Raw genomic sequence first — 22937 nt, 5'->3', positions numbered from 1 at the left:
CTTCCACTTGCCATTGTCCGTCTTTGTACAGTTATTAATCCATTGCCGTTAGGTTATTAGGTACATAGTAGAGAACTTGACGCCCAAACTGAGGGCCTCAAACAAACAAGCAAAGATCTAATAAATTGAATTAATAATTTCATTACTCATGCTCTCTGGGCCGAGGATCCCTAGGTACCTAGTAGACTATAGTATGGCAGGCACTTGGTAGACTGCTCCTTCTGTATCTCGGGGTCCTCGGACATGGATGGTGGGTTGGATCCGATCCAATGCCAAGAACAACCACACCACCATAGTCGGAAGTAGGCGTACCCCTTCTCTTAAGTCTCTCTAGGGCCATTTCTCACTACCTACCTACTGCACTCACTCAACTTTGTTTACATCTTCTCGACTCGACAACCACTTTCATTCACTACAATGGAATCAGGATAAAGGGGAACAAACGTCAATCACACATGCGGCCGTTCTCCCCCCGTCTCCCTATTCCCCCACTACTCGACCCCTTTCGGTGGACGCCGTTGCTCATCCCAGCAGCCCCGCGTGTGTAGTGTACTAAGGCACCCAAAAGCGAATCAACTAAACCGCCTAAACTAAACCACCAAGCCTTCGCCTCGAATTCTCCTATTATTCATAGTCAACACAGGCGACTTCGCATGTCGCAAACCGCCGTTACTGTCGCGTCACCCCATGCAAAGGAATCTCGCATACGCTCGAATAGCCCAATGAGCCAGAATGGCAGCACGGCGGCAGCCAAACCCCCCGCGGGTCAAAATGCAACCGCCCGCGCAGGAATAAAGAAGATATCTAGGCTTTTTGCCTTTACACGACTTGGTCGCGGCCGTCCAGAAAGCCCCCATGGGCATATACAAACCGAAGATCCTGCCTCCACGAGAGAAAGCTCGCCCGATGTTCACCAACTTACATCTCGACGGCGCCGCGGCGCAGGACCAGAACCGAGGAAGCCTGCGAGGAACGGTCTTAGTCGCCTTGTCGCCGACCAAGAAAACCAGGCCTGCGCTATTTGTGCAACAATCGACTTTCCTGCCCTGCTCAATTGGCGTCCCGGCCAACCGCGACCTTGGATTCCTCTGGCTCACACACTAGCTGAATTGTCTGCTTGTCCATACTGTATTTTCTTCCAGGCATTGGTTGGCGCCGAACCGGACACAACGCGCAAGTTCACACCCTATCTACGGATTCGCCAAGCATTTGAGCGCCTCGGAGTTAGGGAGAAGCACGAGCTTGGTGGTGCTGTATTATTCGAGGTTACTACTAAGAGTAAAGTGCTACCGTGGGGCTATATTGTACGACTGGTCGAGGGCGAGGATGACATGGCTGGATACAAGGAGGCTACGCCGATGATTCGAGGTCGCGTGATACCTCCCAAACTCGATACTGCGTTACCTCGGATTTGGATCGACCATTGTATGACGAATCACAAAAAGACAGCATGCGCTTCGCGAGGGTCACCGATTCGAGGTCTTAAGCTTGTGGACTGCCGAAATAACCAGGTGGTGTTTGTGGACGATCTCAATGCGGAGACAATCGAGTATGTCACACTAAGCTATGTGCGAGGCACCCCAACAGATGACGAATGGGATCACAAAGGACTGCCCGAAGTGCTACCTCCGCTACTCACGGATGCTATAGCTGTGACCAAGTCTCTTGGATTCCATTACCTTTGGATCGACCGCTTCTGCTTCCCTCAGTTCAGTGCAGCTGAAAGACGACGACAGTTGGAAAAGATGGGAGAAATTTATGCACGCTCCGCGCTTACTATCATTGTTGCAGCTGGCCAGGGCGTACAAGATGGTATTCCTGGCATCAGTGTGTCTCGTGAGGAGCAACTATCCCTGCAGACGGAAGCTGGCTGTTTCACGACATCGCTTACAAGACCAGACGTAGAAGTCGCCAACTCAAAATGGGCATCTCGTGGTTGGACATATCAAGAGGGTCTCATGGCACGTCGTCGCCTGGTCTTCACCCCATCGCAGATCTACTTCCAGTGCCAAACCTTCCATTGCCATGAATCGATCTCTTTCCCCCTCAAGACAAACCCAACCCTCAACCTCGGTCGGGTCTTTGCGAACGATGCTATTGGCCGTTCGAGCACTTACAAGAATATCGCTAGCGGCTATTTCAGCCGTGATTTCACCATTCCAGAAGATCGTTTGGACGCTTTCAGAGGCATCGCGGACCATTATTCTCAGTTAGATGATCCCCTTGACAGCGTTCTTGGTCTTCCTCTGTATCATACCAAGGACTTCAAAAACCTACCGAACCCCAATCGGACAGACCGCCTTGCCGTTGGTCTCGGTTGGTACTACGACCCTCCAGGCGATGCTAATATATCGACACACCCTATGCAGCGTCAAGGCCCGTTCCCCTCATGGACCTGGCTTGGTTGGAAGCTTCGTCCAGAGTATACTGGCTATGGTCCTAACCTAAACTTTTACCAACTTGGCGAAGAGACACCCCTTATTGATAACGTCTCATCTGTACCTAATATGACCATCTCCCTGGGCTACAAGGATGAAAAGGTTCTCGACTGGGAAACACAGGGTGAAGAGATCGACGCCCGCTCGACACCCATCTCCTTTCTGCGTCTCACGACATACTGTTTCGAAATTCACCTTACCGTGCCACCTCCTCCACCCGACACCCCAACCTCCACATCTTTCGATACTCCGAGAATAACACTCACGTCGCCCGACCTCCTCGACGATATCCACCCTTCTATTGCAGCTCTTCTCCTCCGTGCTGCACAGCCCTCTCCAGATTCTTCCGAATCAACTTCACAACCCCCACCTGGCGAGCATCAACTCATCGGTTGCTTCATTTCTGGACGCGACTGGAAGATAGATGAGTCCTACGAGTCTGCGAACGTCCTGATATGTGGTCGTCGAAACTGGGACGCTGATGATGTGCTTGTCCGCCTGGGTACGCTCGAACTTGGCACTGGTGGCCTCTTGGGCGTCGATGAAGACACAGCTGTCGTTAAGGGGGCGATGAACAACGATAGGCGGTTGGATGTGCAGTTGAAAGAGCTTGATATATACTAATACCTCAATCTATACCTGACATTGAATATTATGTCGTTCATTTCATGGCAATTTTATTTGAAACGGCATTTTGGGTTAGTTGCAAAGGCACAGAGACGGCATGATATCATATATATATAATAACGGTCTTGAACAATACGGGAAAGGAAAAAAAGAAAATAGACAAATGTATGAATGGTTGCACGGTCGGAAAGGGGTGTTTGTTGGATGCCTGTTTATCAAGATACCATCGCATGTGTACTAGGAGGATAAAGCATAGCAATTATTCATGATTAATATTCTATTTTATTTGGAACAACTCTTATTGCTATAAAGGCTTGTCATAGATTGATACTGAGATCTATTTTTTCTTCATTGCTTCAAGACTGGGTATCTATATTCTCATCGTGTTTGTAGTATGCCTTGAGACGCTCACACGCCCATATCCTGAATCGCCCTCTTCGTCAGATCATCCTGCACCCAACCCACGATCCGGTTACCGACATCGCCAACCAACGTCTCGTAATGCGGCCCTGAGAAGAACAGGCCGCAATGTGCACCAACCTCATCCACGTCGGCCATGTATATATCGACCCATGTGGGGTCCTCAACCCTGCCGCCTTTGGTAGGCAAGTTGCAGAACTTGCGCAGCTTTCGCGGCTTGTTATTGCGGGCCTCCGCGACAGCTTCGGCTTCTGCTGTTCGTTGGCTTTCTTCTTCCTCTGCTTTGAACTGCTGATATTCTTCATCGTCTTCTAGCTCCTTCTGAGCCTGCTTTTCGCGCTCAGAAGCCCGGCGCTGCTGCTCCTTCTCAGCCTCTTTCTCTTTCCGCTGAGACTCCTTCAATGCTTCCTTCTCTTGCCGAGCAGCTTCCTTGATTGCCTTTTCTGACTCCTTCTGGATACGCTTCTGCCGCTTCTCGACAAGCTTCTCACGTTCCTTCACGGCTTTGGCGTGGTCTTTAACGGCGTTCTCGTGGGCGCGACGGAGACGCTTAACCTCGCGCTCGACTTGCTTGCGCTCATCCTTGTCGGTATATACACTCGGATCGGGGAGTTCAGGGGCTGTGGGGGGATCAGGAAGAGGAGGAAGGTCGGCATCTACTTTCTGGGGTTCTGCATTATTTGATTCCACTGAAGCAATAGGATTTTGCTCTGGCGTTGTAGAGTCAGTTTCTTGAGGTGGGGGGGAAGCGACGTCCTCCTCGATAGGGGTTGGCTCTATGCTGTGCATTGACAGTCGATTCATGTCAGAGGCAACTGATTCGTCTTCGCCAAACGAATTGCCCTTGATTGTAGTATCTGATGCCCGAGCGTTCAAAGTCTGAGCATCTGCATCAAGTAACGTTTTATGATCTCTCGAGTTGCCCATCGTATCACGATGTTCTAAAGTGATGCTCGGCATTGGGCTGTCGTGCCTGGGGCTCACCTTGTTTGGCGAAAATTCTAACTCCACAGACGAGGAGGATGCCGAGCTTTGCGGCCGATCAAGGCTTTCTTCAAGAGAATTTGTGTTCTCTTTTTCGACTGAAGGGCTGCCCACCTTCGGGGTTCCTTTTGGTGTTTTGGGGCGCCCTGTACATAGAGTGTAATAGTTGACAAATCGTACCCTGGCCATGCGTCGCGACGATGCTGGTTTTATGTCTCCTGACTGAAGATCATCAATGTCCTCAAGAGCACGAATATTGCGGTATCGGGCTTCAAGTCCTGCAGGATCAGCAAGACAACTGCCAAACTCAAGGTATGAGAAGATATGTCTGGCAGCAGCTTGGATGAGATTTTCGTTACGATACTTGTTGGCGAAATGGACCATCCTTTGAACGAAAGGACGTTCTTGCAGGCCCGAATCATTGAAGAACGGTTGGTTGAAGAAGGGCTGGTTTTGGAGAGGATCTCGTGGAGGCCGAGATGAGGATGCTACTGAGGGAAGGCTGGTTGATGACCCAAGACCAGAGCTCTGAGAATTGGTCAGTTGTAGAGAAGAGACACTGGGGTCTGCCAGGCTCGAGGTCTCGGGGCTATAAGGAGGAGCACCACTGGCACTCTCTTGGCTGTCATCTTGGGGTGGTGTAGGTGCTGGCTTGAACAAGCTGGATATGCCAGACACAACAATGCCTGGATGGAGGCCAATAAATGGGCAGTCCAGAGATACATGGCCAATGATTCTGTGCTTTAAAGGATAAGTGCCCTGCGGGTCTGGGTTGGGCTGTTGTTGAGATTTAGCAAAATTCATGTAGAACGAGTTGAATATGTTAATACCATGAGGACAACATCGGCAGCTAATATACCGCCCATAGAGTGCCCAACGAGAATGACGTCCGTGGTGGGTGACTCATGAGGACGAAGCCACTCACTGAAGTTATCTCGAGCAACGTCTACAGAACGATAAGTCTTGTAGCGTGGATAAATCTTGGAATGAATGACATGGGAGTCGGCAAGAAGATTGGCCAGGAGGGCATGGACATGGGCAGGGAATGATCGAAATGACTGGTCGTTACCCAGGAATCCATGAATATAAATGATAAGCAGTTTTCGACGACCCAGAAAATCACCATTGGGTGTGTAGTGGTTGTCTAGAGAGTCATCTGGGAGAAGAGATTGAGTAGAGGAAGACCTTGGATCTGGGCCCAGCCATGGTCCTGAAGCTGATGGTCTTTGCATATAAGGTCCAGAGGAAGAAGATGATGGGAGTGAAGGTTGAGGAGGGGATTGATATGTAGCTGGAACAGAAGAGTTGATTGGCTTCCGTGGTGGTATTGGAGGCCTTTCTGAGTAGGCTGGCGGGGGTGACGAAGGAGGTGATGAGCCCATGGCTGACTGCGGCTGGTGGAGAGAATGATGAGATAAAATAAACGCCAGTCAGTGAATGAACGAATGAATGTAGTCGTTGATGGTGATGTTGATGTTGATGTTGATGTTGATGTTGACGTTGACGTTGACGTAGAATGAGGTGACAAGATGCAGTGGAGGCCTGATATCTGATAGCGAGTGATAGTGAGGAACAAAACGTGGGGTAGCTTCTTGGACCCTGAAGAGAGGCTGTGCCTCTACGTTGTTAGGTTGGAAACTTGCGACTGATTTTACTGGGTAGAAATGGGATTTTTTATTAGTGAGTATCTGAAACGTGTAATCTGATAGAAGCAGGCACCTTTCTGTTTTAGTACTGCCAACTTTAGCTGTGATGTACCAACTTTTTTTTCTTCTGCATCTGAAGTGGGATGTTGATCTATACGCGTATAGTATAACTACCAAAATGCGCCTTCGATTATCTAAGTGTTTGAGCAACCTCTCTGCCTCTCTACCTACGATTTATATCAGCTAGACAAGTGTTGCCAATGCCTGTTTCACATGTTTGTCACAACTCAATCGTAGACAAACCTGGACAAAAACCAACAGGTATCCATTAGGAGCACTACAGGTTAGGCTAATTGACAAGGGATCGCCAGTGTTCCAGATATTGTGTATGTTTATAGCAAAGAGGACCCTATTCTTTCAAATGGCACAGACGAGTTGCACTCATGAGGGGGAACCTTGAAAACCATGTTCTGGATCAAGGTCTAGAGACATCCTGCAAAGGCATGAAACGGAATGTGGGAGTGCATCGTCGCAGGCTGTAGCTGTATCTGTATCTGCGACAAGCAAACGGAGCTCACTTACCCATTCAACGAGATGGGTAAGTCTATAGTAAACTGACTAACAAGCAATAGTCTGTACTCTGTACGTGATTTGATGTTAGCGGCAGCTTAACCTGTACCCATACATACGTATGTATAGCCCCGATGGATAACCGAGTAGTCGGTTATGTGTGCTCCAGGTATAAAGAGTACAGAGTAGTTATAAAGGAAGAGAACAAGCATAAGCAATGACCCGCTGTCGCAGGGCGCTCAGGTCGTCACGGACCAGGCATGTCATGTCATGGCATGGTACGGAATGAATGCCTACCTATGGAGCGAGTAGGCCCAGACCCAGGCCCAGGATTAGGCCGGGACCTGGACTCTTCAGTTCATGTGTATTTTTGGCATCTTTTCTCAATGGCTGGGCTGTCTTGGAAATTGGATCATCTTTAATTGGACACAGTGACATGCTGCACAACCAAGAAAAGGAGAGACAAAAAAGAGAATGAGTGAGATGAGGCTCTCCGAATCCAAAACATTTTCTGTGCCTGGCAGCAAGTTTTTGATGTTACTTTGAGTTTGATTGTCGGGTATTTTAATGACGATCTGTCTAACCAGGCATGGAGAGTATCGATGCTGATCAATGACTTGAAATCCAACTGATGCAAGATTGACAGCTGTTGAAGAGAAGACGACCATCAGGAACAGATACATAGTGTACGTGACCCCTTTACTGTCCAACTGTGACATGGCGGCAAACTCCATATTGTGATTGTGACCTCTATAATCAGGGGAACTATCATCAACATAATAGCAGAGTACTAAGGTAAAGAAAGCAATGCCAAGCTTTGAATCGAATCTCAAACATTAGCCCCGATTCGTCGTCAAGACTTGTCTGTCTTCCGTGACACGCGCGTAATTTCCCCCGATTGCGTTGCTTCACCCACTTTCCTGTACACAGTAACAATGGCAACGGGAATGAATGGATGCTATACGAAAAGGATGACCCCTGGAGCCTCACCTGTACTGTAATAGCTAGAACTGGAGCTGGCATGGACCACCGTTTTCCCCTACTAGTGAGCGGCTATTTCGGTCATAGCAGCACGTAAAGGGCAGCTTATTAGAATAGCAACTAAGACTATACTATAAGTGAAAGGACCGAGAACATGGGGGATTCTTTTACCAGTGCTTATTCCTTTGTTCTGTTTGTTGTAATCGACTATTGGATGAATATAATGATAGTGTTGAGGACTAGCTCAGCTAGAAAGGGGGGACATTACAGATATTTGGGCGGCTGTTAGTCTCGTGATCTGAGCTGTGCCCTTGAGTTCGCAGCCGACCATGACCAAAAGAGAATGGAAAAAGCAAAAAAAAAAAAGATCCATCATCAAGAGAGGGGAAGAAAATGGGCAGTTGCAGCTGCAGCTGCAGGCTGCAAGGTACACTGACCCTGGTCTTTATGTGCAGTTGTGGCTCATGTGGGACGAAAAAGTACTGTGCTGTGTGTATCGTATAGCTTGGTGAATGTTTCCTGGTAACGATGCGCATTGCTTTTTTAGAGGACAGTTGTTTAAGCGCGACTTTGACAGACAAAGCAAATCAAATCAAGTCAAGTCTGGTCCTACGTAGCACGACAGTTGTAGAACCCTCTAGAGGGATGATCGATCTGAGAGAGATCGTTGGTCAGGGACAGATTTAGGATTACACCAACCAGAGGTCGGAATAGCTCAACAGCACTGCACTACACCTGTCTTCAGCAGCAGCCTCAACTAATACTCTCCGAATCATGTTTCTTGTCGTATTCCGTGGAGACTGGCCAAGAAATGAATGGATACCCCCCATGTCCTTATGTCGTACGTTTGTTCACTTATGATTGGCCTCTTGATTAAACCTCATCTCAAGCGAGATTATCTCCATCTCGGGCCCTCTGATCCATCACCGTTAGTCCCATCCCATAACCGCGCATCGTCTACCTACCTAGTTTAACCCAGGCATGATCGCCGAACAGAGAGGGAAACGCTCGTGAGGAATAGGCATAGCTTCAGGAACGACAAGACCAGGACCCTTGCTGATCCATGCGCAACCAGTAACTTACAGCACAGCAGGTATTACAGCAGGAGATAGGTACCTCCTACTACCCAGGTATGGATGCACGACCTCTGAAAGGGTCACCATCACCACTATAGGCATAGGGGAGAGACGTTCATTTAGCAGGTATAGTATAGGCGCCTCCCGCTTTGTCTCTCGTTTCCTGCCTCTTGTCTTTCTTTTTGCTCCGTCCGCTTCTTGGCCTTTTCCCTCTCTTTACTGTGCTGTTCGTGACCAGACCAACCCTAATACTCTCATTTACTTGATTGTTTATTTCATTCTTTTGCTTCTAATCACTCATTCTCTCTTTACTTTCTGTCGGCTTCAATTTTCTTTTTGTTTCTCTGTCATTCCCTTCCTTTTTGAGACGACCTTGGACGAACAGAATTACACGACTTTGACGACGACAACAGCAAAAACAGCAACAAACATCAATTAGCGCTCCCTATTTGTGTTATCGTCGATAATTGTAATTACGGAAAGCTGAAAAGGAAAAAGAAGAGAAGAGAAGGAAACAAATCGAGGAACCAAACAGAAAATTAGAGAGTGGACAAGAGGACGAATGCAAGGAAACACCACGCAATACATACAGCAATCATCAACCACAATAGCCCTGTCGCTCGTTAATTCCTGGACTTTGCAACAAAACCAATCAACCAACCGAGATTGACGTCGACAAACCGATATTGGAAACAATTGTCTTTTGCCGCCGTGCGAAATAACTCAATCCCAAAGGACCTGCAGGACTGAACAAAGAACAGACGACCGAAAAGAAGTGCAAGGGGCGAAATATCCTCGAAAAACACCCATTTTTGGACACCGTTCCATCCATCCTTTGTTATCTGTCTCCGCTCACAGCAGTCCATTTCTTTGTCTGTTTTGTGAGTGTTGGTCAGTTATCAGTGCTTTTTTTGTCCTCTTCGTTGAGTCTATTTTTCTCTATCCTGGGATCTGATGGATCATGTGCTTTTGTTGAATCAACAGCAGCAGCAATTGACATCCAACTTGATCATTACAGTCCTTTCTCTTCCCTTGCTGTGCTCGTCATTCTGGAAAACATCCATCTCAAAAGGCAGTGGAGTGGAGCGAGAATACGAACAGACTAGCACACATCCACACAATTGGCAAAGACATTCTTCTCGAAAAAACAACCCAACACTTGCACTAGCAAACTCGATCGCCGCATCGGGATCTTCTCTTTTCTCCTTGTCCCAGAGAAGGAACACCAACACCTGGGGACCACTCAGTGCACTTCGTGTTGTTATTTTAGGGTACCCGTTTCTGAAACCGGCTGGTGCACGTCCCTTGCGTTAGTTGGCTAGGCTGTACTGCAACGTCCACCTTGACGCAAGCCTTTCAGGGCAGCATCCACTAAAAATACAGCACTCAATAGTTGAGCAAATCAGTCCATCATCGCCACATCCCCCAATTCCCAATCCCCAATCCCGACCAAACGGGCCACGTCCGCCCAGGCCACGACGCATCCTATTAATGACTTACTCATCCAGCGGGTCTTCACTCGTTCAGGCCCTGGATATGGATATGGCATTGGATATCGATCAGGATAAGGATTCCTCCTCATCCAACAGAAATAGGGATGTCCATGTCGATCAATTGCCATCAACATCAACCCTGGCTCCCTCAAATTCACCTTCCTTTTCCTCCTCGGATCTGTCCGAGCTGCAATCAAGTCATCACTCTCGCTCAGCTTCGCATCATCATAACCACAACCACCACTCTCGTTCCACCAAATCTGAAAAATCCATCACTCACAATATTCTTCATCGTGCTCATCTTCACTTGCATCGATTGGGAACCGTTGATGAAAAAACCAGCGACGAACCAGCCGACCACAGTCATTCCCAGCTCCACAAGACCGGCCACCATTCCCATCACTCGCACCAGCGTCTGCACCGAAGCCTCTCGCCATCCAACCTCCGTCAGCGCGCTGCCCAGCCCGACAACGCTCACTCGCACGCCGATCCTAATGACCTAAAACCTCGCGCTGAGCAGGACCTTTTCACCCAGGTTGTCCAGACTGTGTCGGTTGTTCAGGTTGTTGACGCAGCCGGCTCACCCATCGAAGTCCAAACCCACTACGCACCACCTGCTACCGTCGTCGTGGATTCTGCCACGGGCGTCACCGTCGCCGCCATTTCTGACCCGGAACCCAAGATTTCCGTGGCGGCCGCGGCGTCGGATCCAGCTCCAGCTGCAAGCTATAATGCCCCGTCACCTCCTGCTGCCGCTCCGACCGCCGTGGAAACACCCGGGTTGACCAATCCATTACCCTCCGTGCAAATTCCAGATGCAACCGTTTCCGATTCAGTGCCAGAACCTGTCAACGACACGACGTTGCTTCCGACTGCCGACCTGCCATCCGACCCGGTCCCCCCAACCAACCCCGTGACCACTACAGACCCTGACGTTGCGAGTCAAGAAACAACGTCACCAGCTGCGCCCACTACCGCTGTCGACACAACGGCTTCGGATGTTAGTGGGTCAGAAACTCTCGTAACCACCGGTACGAATATTTGCCCCTCCTATTTATAGTTTGAGTTCGTAACCATGTGCTGACTGACATCTTTATGTTAGATGACCTAAGCGCCACGACTACCGATGAACCTACTCAAATAGAGACCACATCCGACTTCACATCGGAAGCCACACAGGTCACCGAAGAGACTTCAGATGCAACTGCTGAAGCCACCACGGATGCGACCCAGTCTGAATCCAATCCTCCAACCACCACAACAATACCGACTACAACAAACACAGCTACACGAGCTCGCAGTTCTTCCACTGTCATAGTGATATCATCCACCTTTGTCACATCTTCCGTCAACCCCACGCTCTCAACACAGACCTACTCGGATTCCGTTTATTCGAGCATATCGGCAGAAGAAACCTGGTCCTCAGGGTACTGGGGAGAAGACGACAGTGAAGGAGGAGTTGGAGGAGCTGGCGGCGCAACAGCGGACGGCCAACCCCCGGCACCAACGAACTCGTCGAGTGCCAACGACACCGATACTGGCACCCTTTCGCCTCAGCAAAAGCAAGTGATTGGTGGCGTTGTGGGCAGCGTCGCGGGTGTGGCGTTCTTGGCGTTCTTTGTCCTGTTTGCTCTCAGGTACAAGAAGAAGCATCCTGGAGGTGGTATACTCGGAGGAAACCAATCTGGGTCTCGATCAATCGCTGGTCCCATGTCTGGTCCTGACGGCGGATCAATGGCAGAGCGCTCCAGCGCATCTGCTGCTGTGTCCACCGTACTTGCGGGGCTGATAGGCAGAAAGCAACAACAAACACCCGAACCTGAACCCGTTAGTGAGCGAGGATTCTACCGCGTTTCAGGAAAGAAGCTGCCCTCCGTCCTTCAAGTGGGCGGAGATGGTTACTCTGATCCTCGGACTGGACCTCCTCCCGCTAGCAGTCGAGCAAATCGAGAAAGCGTCATGAGCGGCACCTCTGACTACTGGAGAGGCTCCATGGCATGGGATCCCAACCAGCAAGAGTCACATCACCTCGCTCTTGGAACACCGATGCGGCCTATAAGTGGCGTGCCCGTCATCCGATCGGGTCCGGCACGTACACCGGTCACAGAGTCAAATCCCTTCACTGATCCTCCAAGGCCGAAACCCGATGGGGATGGCCTTGGAGGTTCAACGGGAGGAGGATCCGTCGCTTCTCGTGATGGGTCATTTGGCTCTCCATCTAGATTCCAGGAAAGGATCTGATCGATCCCGCGTGCTTTTTCGATTTGCTTTGTCATTACTAGATACCTGAGCGTTCTGTTCATTGTTTCGTCACGACCATTTCACCATGCTCTTGTAGTACCGCCACTGGTGCTATACTCACCAGCTATATATATGACTGCTGTTGGTCATTGCATTTCTTTTCATTTCTCTCGATCGTCACATATAGGAGTGACGCGAGAAGCATTTTGTTCGGCGTTCAAATGTGGTCATCAGATCACTGGGGGGATCTCTTGGGAAGCACAAAAACCTGAAGATATGGGACATTAGAATTGGTGTGAAAAGGATAAAGATGGGAGGTTATTATCACAAAAAGGAGGAAGCCGGGCTAATTGATTCGAAACACATACTTTTCTCTGCGACGCTTGACGATCCATTCCCTTCTTGACTATCATTAAAGACGCGCGTTTATTTCTTCTTACATTATTCACTTCCGACTTTACGACCTATACTGGGGAAGGGGTAGCGGAGGGACTTGGTCTCATAGTTGGGATGCAAGATTAGGAAGATATATCTAGTCACGACTACGATTGACTGACTGAGCTTTCGTTCGTTGTACTCCTGATGGCCAAGTCTTTTGCTACCTAAGGACTGGTAAGGTGGCAGCCCTTTCGATGAGATTTGCAGGCAGCAAGTCAGGGGATGAGAGGTCTGGTTTACTGTACATATTATAGCAAGCTCGCCACACACGCACGGCTTGTGCAGGAGCGAGAACAAACAAGATACCAAGACCTAGAAGGTTCTTTTGAATATGATGACCCCGGAAACCTCCCTGTGACGTATCAGTTGATATAGATGTTTGAGTCTTATTAGGCTTTCGGTGCGCGATCGGGTACAAGACCATCAAACACTACACGAGGCGGATCCGAAACAACAAGAGACAAGGAACAAGGGACCCTGAAAAAGAATAAGAATAAGCGAGAGTCTACAGATGAGGGAGGAAACACGGCAATTACGATTTCTATGGATCCCATTTGTTATAACGCTGCGGATATGATGGTAATTGCTTATTCAACCCCATCTGTGCTCGATATATGGACAGGAATAAGGTTATAAAAGTTGTAGAGTTTAGGCCAGGTTGAGTCCCCTATTCTTTTTAGACCACGGGCAGTGATTAATTACCACGCTAAACTTGGTATAAATCTGACAGAGTTTAGAACGCTGAGAAGAAGCTCCAGAATAGAATCAGGCGGCTGCTGATCTTACAGGATCCATCCCCGCGGCGTTTACTTTCTTCAGCACTAGTTAATTATGTATTGTTGGTTCTGTTGGTCAAGTTACACTCAGCTTGATGCCATGTGTTGAGTGTCTCAGGATGCACAGCCCCCTCCCCTCAGGTTCGGATGAAGCGACGTATTCGGGACGGGGGCTGCCAAGTATTGTACTGTATGTACCTAGCTACGGAAGAGAAGGCTTTCATTGGGCGTTTAGAGAGATTGAAAGCCAGAACGGTTGGTTGGTTGGTTGGTTTGTCGATCGGCTGGCTGCGGGTACTAAATTTTCCCAGTAGTGAGGTTCCAACGGTTTGTCAATGTCTGTGTGTTTTAAGTCTGAGACACGTCATCAGGGGAAATGATGATTCTTTTCTCTTTCCAGACTTTGAAGTTGTACATCTTTTGTCTTGCCTTGCAGGGACGCGCAACGTGGTCAATGTCTGTGTGATGGATGACCTGTGTTGAATTGGTGAGGCTAGACCTGGTCTCGGACTTGAAGAGAAAGCCTACGGATATAACAGGAAGCTCTCCTCTGCCATGTCGACCCAGCCTCCTTAGCCTCGGATACACACGCTGGCAGAGGCTAGTCTATGCTCTTTGCGGCCATTTGAAGAAAGGGCTAATTTAGTGACGGATGTGTCCTTGCAGAACTCGAAATATGCGTAGAACCTGCAGCATCCTCCCTGCCAGTGAGGAAAAAAAAAATCATCTTGTAACAGGATGTGGAGTATTAACATAATGACTGACAAAAGATGATCTATCTTCGCCCTGAAGTGATCGAGTCAGTACTGCGTACATACCAGGGTTGGAGAATTTGATAAGCACGTTTAGAGGCATCCCCTACTGCACATACCGGGTTTTGACCTTGTACTGTAGTATATAAGGATGGATGATGCAGGCTGGATGCCGGTATTCAGGGGTCCTTTGACGATCATCTGTCCGTATGTATTTCACATTTGGACCTTGTTTGAACGTCCGTCGCTTCGAGTCACGATAAGGGTACAGTACCAGCTGAAGAGGATATCTTGATGAGTGATGTCCGGTTCGCTAGATGTTGCGATTGGTTGATGTCTAGAAGATAAAGTTAGCTGCTAGGTTTGACACATATTGATGTCGTTTAAGATTAGGTGCCTTGGGCAGGTAGGTATCCAAGCATTCCTTCCTTACCTCCATACCTACGGGTATAAACACAAGGTACCTAAGGCAGGTACCTAGACCAGACTGGACTGCCGGGCACTTGCCTCTAAGGGGATGCACTCACTTTCTCTCTCTGGCCTTTCCCTGATTCGAAACAAATACCCGCGCATTAAGTCCTGGGCTTCCCTGCGACTTGTCTCGTCTCACCGATCCAAAGTGAGGTAAGCAAGGTACCATGAGACTGAGTTTGTTACCTGGCAGAGAGACTTGTACGGACGGATACAAGACTTGCCGGTTTATGCCTTTTTCTGTTTGAAAGATTTCTAATAATCTTTATCTGTTTTCTCTTCTTCAACACCAAGACGGCACATCGCGACCTTTTTTTCCCTTCCTTCTTTCTCACTTTCATTGATCTTCGACTTTCTTTAATACAGTACTCACGCTATAAAATACTCACCTATACCTAGTACGCTCCACTACTACGCTAGGTAAACGCTACCTGAGCACAAGCCTGCAGAACGAACGGTACTTATTAGTACTCTCTCTACTTGTCCGCCAAGAAGCCCTCTTGTCACACCAAAGCAAAACTCCGCCACCCCACCCAATTCTCCGTCAAGAGAAGAGAAGAGCCCCCGAGTCTGACAGTGAGTGAAGAAACTTGAGTGGCTGTCATAGAATCGCGGTCCAGTCTAGGCCATTTATTAGTCGCCTGGTCCTTGGCCTGCCTGGTCCTGATCCTAGACTACTGTCTCCTGTCGCCCTTGTCTCCTTGTCTGGCTCGGTTCGTTTAGCTAACCTAACCGTCAGGTTAGTCCTCGGCAGCGCAGCCGCTTGTACAGTCAGTATTGTATCATAACTTTAAGCGATCCCGTCGACTCCGATCTGCGATTTACCCCAAACTCGACCTTCCTTCGCCTGCTCTCTCCACACAGCACAGCACGGCACAGCTACAAAGCTACAAACTTTCTTTGCGCATCGCTTTAAATACACACTCTTCATGATCTGCTTATAAATAATTAATTCACACCAAATCCTCGAGCCTCGAGCGCCTGTATACTCTCGTGTCGCAAGTCGACGGACGGACGCTTTCTTGCCGGAGATTGATCCACGAGCACGCCGCTCGCGCCGCTTTGCGAACCTCGATCGACAACCACTTTACTCGACTCGACTCTAACATACTCTATTATACTCTAATCAGCGACTCCTTCCGCTGTCACCTCCAACAAGATGGATCATATGGCCTTTCAGGTCCCGGGCATGGCCCCTCCCATCATGAATCAGCCGCCGCAGGTCTTTGGTAGTTACGATGGCATACCGCAATTGCCCCCTGAAATCGCTGCTCAAATGTTCAACGACTCGGCTATGATGCTCGAAGATGCCAACGATCCAAAGAGAAGGAGAATTGCCAGAGTATGAATGAACCTTGAAAACGGACGCAGGCTCAAGATTCAGAGTGCTGATTGGGAAATTTCACAGGCATGCGATATGTGTCGCAAGAAGAAAATCAAGTGTGACGGCAAGATGCCTTCTTGTACGCACTGCATCAATTACAAGACCGAGTGTGTCTTTACTCAAGTCGAGAAAAAGCGCGCTCCTCCAAAAGGGTATGCTACTCACGTCTACCAAGCTGCCATAGCCATTGCTTACAAATTCAAAGTGCAAAGTATATTGAGGGTCTTGAGAACCGATTGAATCGCATGGAACACCTTTTGAGGCTCTCTGGTACGTGAGGCACTCACACAGCTCTTGATTTGTAATGAAAACTGACATGCCATGCAGGCCTCCTCGACGAGGATGACGATGACCTTGGCGCTTTGGAGAAGAGGTTAATGGAACGACAGGAAAAGTCGAGACAAGCGTCAATGGCCGTTGGATCTGGACCAAACTCACCATCTCACTCTATATCTGTTCCTTCGGCCGCAGACGGCGCTGTAATGACCCCTCAGAGCTCATTGACATCGCCCAACTCTATTGCCAAGGATGAAAAGCGCAAGTCAGCCACACCAGCTCCTTCGACCGCCCCATCAACAGCGCCAGCACCAAATGCAAATGGAGACGAAGCACAGCCTGAAGAGCCGGAAGAAGTCGAGGCTTTGTCAGAGATGATGTGCTCTCTAGTAACGAATAATTATGGAGAGACTAGATATATTGGTAAGCTACCAACCTGCAACATATCAGTTGCCCTTTACTAACCTGTGACAGGCTCATCTTCTGGTTTCTCTATTTTCTCGCCCAAGGGAGTATCGTGGGTGAACTCAAAGACTGGCGATGACTCTTTCCAACGAACTATATCGGACATTTCTGTCGACGACCACAAGTGGACTAACTGGAAACCTGAAGTCTTTGGCGATCTCTTCCAGCGACCTGTCTTCCGCCCACTGCCTCCCAAGCCCGAGGCTCTATCTCTGCTCCAGGATTACTTCGACAACTTTAATTGTATTTTCCCCCTGTTTCATCAGCCAACCTTCATGCACCTGGTACAGATGCAGTATTCGGCTGAGCCATACCAGGGATCTGGATGGTGGGCAAGTCTCAACTGTGCGCTCGCTATCGCCCACCGCCTGCGCGTCATGAGTAATCTCGTCCCACAAGATGAGGATGAGAAGGCCTGGGGCTATCTGAAGAACGCCATCGGTGTTTTCCCAGAGCTGACTATGCGAAACACCGACTTGTTAAGTGTCCAGGCTCTCCTCGGTATGGCCCTGTTTTTGCAAGGGACACCCAACCCTCAGCCCACGTTTCTGCTGGTTTCAGCTGCGATGCGTCTCGCACAGAGCATTGGTCTTCATAAGCGCGGTACCGGATTTAACCTCAATCCTATCGAAATCGAGCAACGCAAGAGAGTCTTTTGGATCGCTTACATGCTCGACAAAGACCTCTGTCTCCGCGCTGGCCGCCCACCGGCTCAGGATGATGATGATATGAATGTCGAGCTTCCAGATGCTGATCCAGCAGACAACATCGGTAACATTCCACTAGCTGATGGCAAGGGCAAAATGAACCTCTTCCGTGTTATGTGTGAATTCGCTACTATTGAAAGCGAGGTCTACAAGAGGTTATACTCTGTTCAGGCTACCAAACAATCCGATGGCGAACTTCTCAACACCATTGGCGAGCTAGACCAGAAGCTGGAAGAGTGGAAGGACAGCATTCCCATTGATTATCGCCCTGAGCATGACATCAATGCCTCGCACACTCCTCTGATTCTCCATGTTGTCATGTTGCACCTCACATACTACAACTGCCTCACGACCATTCATCGTATGTCTGTTCATCACGGTTACTGGACAAGCCGACTGGCCAATTATGCTATTCAGGGTCTAAACGCTCGACCTCTTAACCCACGTGTCTTTTCATCGGCAGCACTTTGCACGGCCGCAGCGCGAGCATCTGTCTCGCTGCTGAAGTATGTGCCCCAGGGCGATTTTGCTTGTGTCTGGTAAGTTTTCGAGTCGGGATCATCCCCACAGACTACTAACGTAAATGATTAGGATGATTCTTTACTTCCCTGTCTCTGCACTCGTAACATTGTTTGGAAATATTCTCCAAAATCCTCTGGACCCGCGCGCCAAGTCAGATACTCGACTTATGAATATTGTCGTCACCTTCCTCTCCATGCTCGGACAAGAAGCTGAACAGGGTGGTGTGCACCGAATGCTCGGTATTTGTGCCGAATTCGAACGTATAGCCAAGGCCGTTATCGACAAGGCTGAAAAGGAGCAGTCTTCTAGGCGCAAGCGTAAGAACCAGGACTCTGCAAGCAAAGCATCTACCAACGCCGGTGTCCGGCAACATGCCGCAAAAGAGTCGGTAAGGTCTGCTTCTGTGTCTTCCACTACGCCTAGAAGATCTTCCCAAGCCCAGCTGTCACCACCCTCAAACGGTGATTCGATGGGATCATTTCCTATAAGCACACCGATGAATGATCCTTCTCCGTCAGCAATGTCAGCTGGTTGGCCGCAAGAGTTCCCGGTACCGCAACCCAACGACTTTGATTCAACGATGAACTATGGTGAAGGCAGTATGAACTCTCCGCAAATGCCGGTATCAGCATTCCAACAGCCACTCCTCCCACAAGATCTCTTCTCCTTGCCCATGACATTGGATTGGAGCTGGGCTGAGATGACCACCGGCGCGTACCCAACGGTCGAGAATGGTAATTTTGGTGGGGATCAAGTATAATATCAACCTTAGGGACGACGATTTAGTCTGACAAGTTGTTTGACAGCATGCTTTGGAGGTTTAGAGAAGGGCGGGCGGATGTAATGAGATATGCGCTACGATATACAGGACTCAGAGAGAAGAGAAAACAGAGTGGCTCCTTTTCAAGTATTTAGATTTTATTTGTTTTGAGCATTTTAGCGCTAGTTTTGTATCATAGTATAGTTACGGCGACCGAACTATGACTTCTGACCTCCCCCGGATGCCCATCCTAAACCCCCTCGTGACCGCATTAACATACCGGCCGGCCGTTACCATAAGTCCCCTCTCCCCAGTGTCCGAACGCCGTGCTCGTTGGGACGGCGAAGTTGTGTGCCCGCCCCTTCAGAATGCAAGAAAGTCAAAAACCAAGATTAAATAAAAGCCCGCAGGGCTGTCAAAGCAAATTGCACTGTGATTTTTTGGTCGCCGATACGAATCCTAGGACGATCGCATCTTCTGGTTTCGCGTGATCTCCATTTCGGGAGGGCGTTGCCTTTGGCGGAATCGTAGCATGACGTGTATACAAAACGTAAAAAGTTGATAAAAAGTCTTTTTTGTGAAACTTGGACGCGATTTGGCAGGTAGCGTCCTCGTGCTGTGACGAGATTACTCTCAATCAAACTGCAAACCTCCTTTCGGTAAGGTTTGATAATTGGTTCGAGAGAAGTTGACTCCAAGAGGAGAATGTTTGATGGCTGATCAAGCCAGAGTGAGATACATTCGTGGAATGCCTCAAGCGCCAACCATGCCAGGACCGTAGCTTTGCTGGCGCATCGCGCTTGGGTACGGTGAAGCGCTGCCCGGGTTCTATACGAGCTTGAGTCAGTTGGCAAGCCTAGAGGTAGATGACCAAGATTCATTTACCTTTTTGCGTCGCTTTTGGCCACCCTCTCCCTCTCCTGTGGAATACCCTCCTTCCATGGCTGTGTCATCATCGGGGTAGCCTTCGCCATAACCCTCGAAGCTGCTGTCACCATATGTCCTCTTCTTGACGTTACGCTTTGGTCGGTTCGGATCATTTGCTGAGGCCCCTTGAGCCTTTAGCCGTCCTACTGCACCAGGAACGTTCAGGGGAGTGTTGGGAGCGGTAGGCCTTGCCGATGATGGTAGCTTCGAGTCTCCGCCGGGTGACTGAAGTCCCAATACTGATGTGTCCCAGTCTTTCTTGCTCAGTGGACCTTTAGCCATAGAGACTGCTCGTCCAAGAGCGGATAGACTTGCTTGTGATAGTCCATGTTTGATATTTTGTCCCTTGACAATCGTGTTGTCCCAATCTTCATCGGGCATGTGAAGGATGTCAAAGAAGTCGGGTTTCTCGTTGGAATCTTTATCCGTCCTTTGCACTTTCCAGTGGCCAGCGACACCTAAGCGCTTCATATGGCCAGTATAGGATGAACGTAGTGCGTTCTTTTCTCCGTTGGGTTTCTCTCGGGCTACTTCGGCGGCGAGTGCATTGAGGTTGAACAAATCATACAAGTCTTCCGAGACGCGCGGCAAAGTTTCGGGATGGGCTAGAAAAGAGTGATGTTAACAAACAATTCTCTGGCGGGAATCACATAATGATATGATATAATGCCCGCAAAAAGCTCTCATTCAGAGCCAGAATCCGAGCGCTGCAGGGAGCGGGAAAAGGGCTGTGAAGGGAGTCTTACGAGTTTGGCAAAGCAGGTATTTCTTCCCCACATCAAGATGCAGGTCCTCAATCCCCAGTTTGCTTTCCTCGACATGGACCTTCTTCTGCTCGCGGTCACCGCTGTCGTCCATGGAGCGTTTCCGCTTCTGAGGTGAGTCGTCGGCCATTGCAAGGTCGTGATGTGCGCTTCCGGTGACGCTGTGGGCAGGAGTCGGCAAAGTTGTTGGCGTAGTCGTAGTGGTCATGGAGGTGGCCACGCTCAACACGGGCTCCGAGGTCCCGGAGGAGAATTGCGATGGGCTCTGGGGAGTCTGAGGATGGAACGACATCGTGGACGACTCCGCGAGGGAGGGTTGTGCGAGAGTCGCGCCGGTCGTCGACCGAAAGTCGCTGCGCTCCGCTTCTCTCTTCAGCCAAACGTCATGCACTGGCACTGGGTTTTTCTCGGGACTCGGTGAGATGAGCGGGCGCGGCGCAGACGAATTTAAAGTCGGCTGCTGTGTTACTGAAGGATCGGGGTATCTAAAATCGACGGATCCGAGGGAAATGGGCGAATGTCGCTGGCGTAGAGCGAGGGTTGACGTCGAATAAGGCGATGGTTGGTTTGGTTGTCAGAGGTTGAATCGGGGGCAAAAGGTGTGGAGTTGAGCGTAGTGTTTGGAATGAGGGAGAGGCAGAGGCAGAGACGCGGTACGTATTTTGTTACATAATCTGGCGCCAAGTCTACCTGATCCGACAAGAAAGTCACTTTTGCGTGTTGGCTACGCTGAAAGATACTTGGATGGGGCCTTGGCATCATCCGTATTGGTATTAGCTTTTGATCTTTTGCCAGAGTTTGAGCCTGAGAGGCGAGGCAATTTCAGATGGGGTGGTCTGTGAAACCAGTCAATGGCTCGGAGCCAGGAACGTTCCAGCACGGACAAGCCGTTATTTCCAGGCCTTTCACTGGCAGAACAGAGGTTCTTTCAGTGCCCTTCGGCTCACTGACCAGTTTTCGGGAACATGTTCCGTGAATCTGAGTGGCTGGTCTTTTTTTTAACAGGAGAACAAAGGGCTCTCTTTTAGGTACATATTCCTTTAATCAGCCCGCCCTCCGCAGTCGCAGTTGCAGTGAGCTGTCGGCCCCATAATTCAATGCAGACGGTATCACCGAATCACGTCTCAAGTGATGAACTGTGCTGGAAGATTAACCAAATTAAAGCTCATTGTCCCAAGCCCTAGGTACCTGTGTAAAGTTACAAAGAAACCACTACATGGTAGTCGCGTGTTGATAACAAAAGCATCTTTCTTTTCATCTTTGTAATATCCGAAACAGCAATTTTGACGCGTCTGTCTGATGACCCATGGGTTCAGTTTGTAGGTTCCATCCAATGTGAGGCTAATAGTAATAAGGCAACTCCGTCCTTTAAGCACCTGAGGCACCATAAAACCCACTCTGGGTCGTTCGTCGCCTAGCAGCCCGCCCAGCAAGTGGAGGCTCTAGTGTGTCACATGACCTTTCCTTTTTTGATAAGATCGCAAATATCTCGCCAAAAAAATTCCTCTCTTTTCTCATACAAACAAGACCACCACTATCCCTCAACCATTGTCAGCTTGCTCGACCCTACGCTGCTGTAACATTTCGGGATTTGTGGTCGAGAGCACACTTCAGTAACCTTGCCTAAAACCATCATCACGAGGGCCCCTCGTGCGGCTACCATGATGCGGTGATGACCTGATGCAAGTGACATTTCTTCACCCTTTTGGGCTCTTTGTCCTGGATCTGATGAGGGAGGAAAAGAGACGTAAAGGACATAAAACCCGTTCGGGCGTCGTATCGTGACGTGAATCGCTTCTGTATAGCCAGCCATTGCCTTGCATGAAATAAGAAAATTGTTAGATGGTAAGTCTTTAGCTCTTCGTCTGGCCCATGCTCTTAGCACTGTATCGTGATGACACCCAACATCTGGTAAGCCTAGCAGCCTGGTCTGTGTTTTCGGCCTGATGTTTTCCATCACTGATAACCGCTTGGCTGCCGGAAGGAGAACTGGCTTGTCTGACTACAAAGAGCTTGCATGTGCCCCAGATATCAACTTTGATGTTAGGGTCAAAGACTAATCACTAATCGTTGGTTACATAGACTATACTTCCGAGCAGTTCACAGACCGACCCGTCTTGATAAAAAAGATAGGATGATATATAATATATCACCGAATACAATACGGAGGCTTCTCGTGATAAAGCTGTATCTGAAATATCTTGAGCTCAGGGGTTCAA

The 22937-nt window shown here is 49.2% G+C and overlaps 5 protein-coding genes across 5 annotated transcripts; 3 read left to right on the top strand and 2 right to left on the bottom strand.

Moving 5' to 3' along the window:
* Positions 1–371: 371 nt before the first annotated feature.
* Positions 372–3358, top strand: B0J16DRAFT_338479 (heterokaryon incompatibility protein-domain-containing protein). Its single transcript, XM_046127450.1, has one exon. The coding sequence runs from the start codon at positions 654–656 to the stop codon at positions 3060–3062; it is 2409 nt and encodes an 802-aa protein (XP_045984874.1). The 5' UTR covers positions 372–653; the 3' UTR covers positions 3063–3358.
* B0J16DRAFT_338478 (uncharacterized protein) lies at positions 3350–5967 on the bottom strand. The gene is made up of 2 exons (XM_046127449.1): positions 5300–5967; positions 3350–5246 (listed from the first exon to the last, which is right to left on the bottom strand). Exons 1-2 carry the CDS (start codon positions 5849–5851, stop codon positions 3474–3476), a joined length of 2325 nt encoding a protein of 774 aa, XP_045984873.1. The 5' UTR covers positions 5852–5967; the 3' UTR covers positions 3350–3473.
* Positions 5968–10145: 4178 nt separating this feature from the next.
* On the top strand, positions 10146–12775 carry B0J16DRAFT_105074 (uncharacterized protein). The gene is made up of 2 exons (XM_046121334.1): positions 10146–11266; positions 11338–12775. The coding sequence occupies exons 1-2, from the start codon at positions 10234–10236 to the stop codon at positions 12474–12476; spliced, it is 2172 nt and encodes a 723-aa protein (XP_045984872.1). The 5' UTR covers positions 10146–10233; the 3' UTR covers positions 12477–12775.
* Positions 12776–16072: 3297 nt separating this feature from the next.
* B0J16DRAFT_354893 (fungal-specific transcription factor domain-containing protein) lies at positions 16073–19027 on the top strand (the record flags this gene model as incomplete). Its single annotated transcript, XM_046129397.1, has 6 exons — positions 16073–16255; positions 16322–16449; positions 16503–16567; positions 16625–16996; positions 17048–18284; positions 18337–19027. The coding sequence occupies 6 exons, from the start codon at positions 16073–16075 to the stop codon at positions 19025–19027; spliced, it is 2676 nt and encodes an 891-aa protein (XP_045984871.1).
* A 753-nt stretch (positions 19028–19780) lies between these two features.
* On the bottom strand, positions 19781–21010 carry B0J16DRAFT_382829 (Rox3 mediator complex subunit-domain-containing protein; the record flags this gene model as incomplete). The annotated part of the gene is made up of 3 exons (XM_046131276.1): positions 19781–19855; positions 19913–20559; positions 20701–21010. 3 exons carry the CDS (start codon positions 21008–21010, stop codon positions 19781–19783), a joined length of 1032 nt encoding a protein of 343 aa, XP_045984870.1.
* Positions 21011–22937: the final 1927 nt, after the last annotated feature.

This window comes from Fusarium flagelliforme, assembly GCF_020744385.1.
Source record: "Fusarium flagelliforme strain FIESC 12 MPI-CAGE-AA-0113 chromosome Unknown B0J16scaffold_3, whole genome shotgun sequence".
Classification (NCBI taxonomy): domain Eukaryota; kingdom Fungi; phylum Ascomycota; class Sordariomycetes; order Hypocreales; family Nectriaceae; genus Fusarium; species Fusarium flagelliforme.
This window is presented reverse-complemented; position numbering and strand designations above follow the sequence as displayed.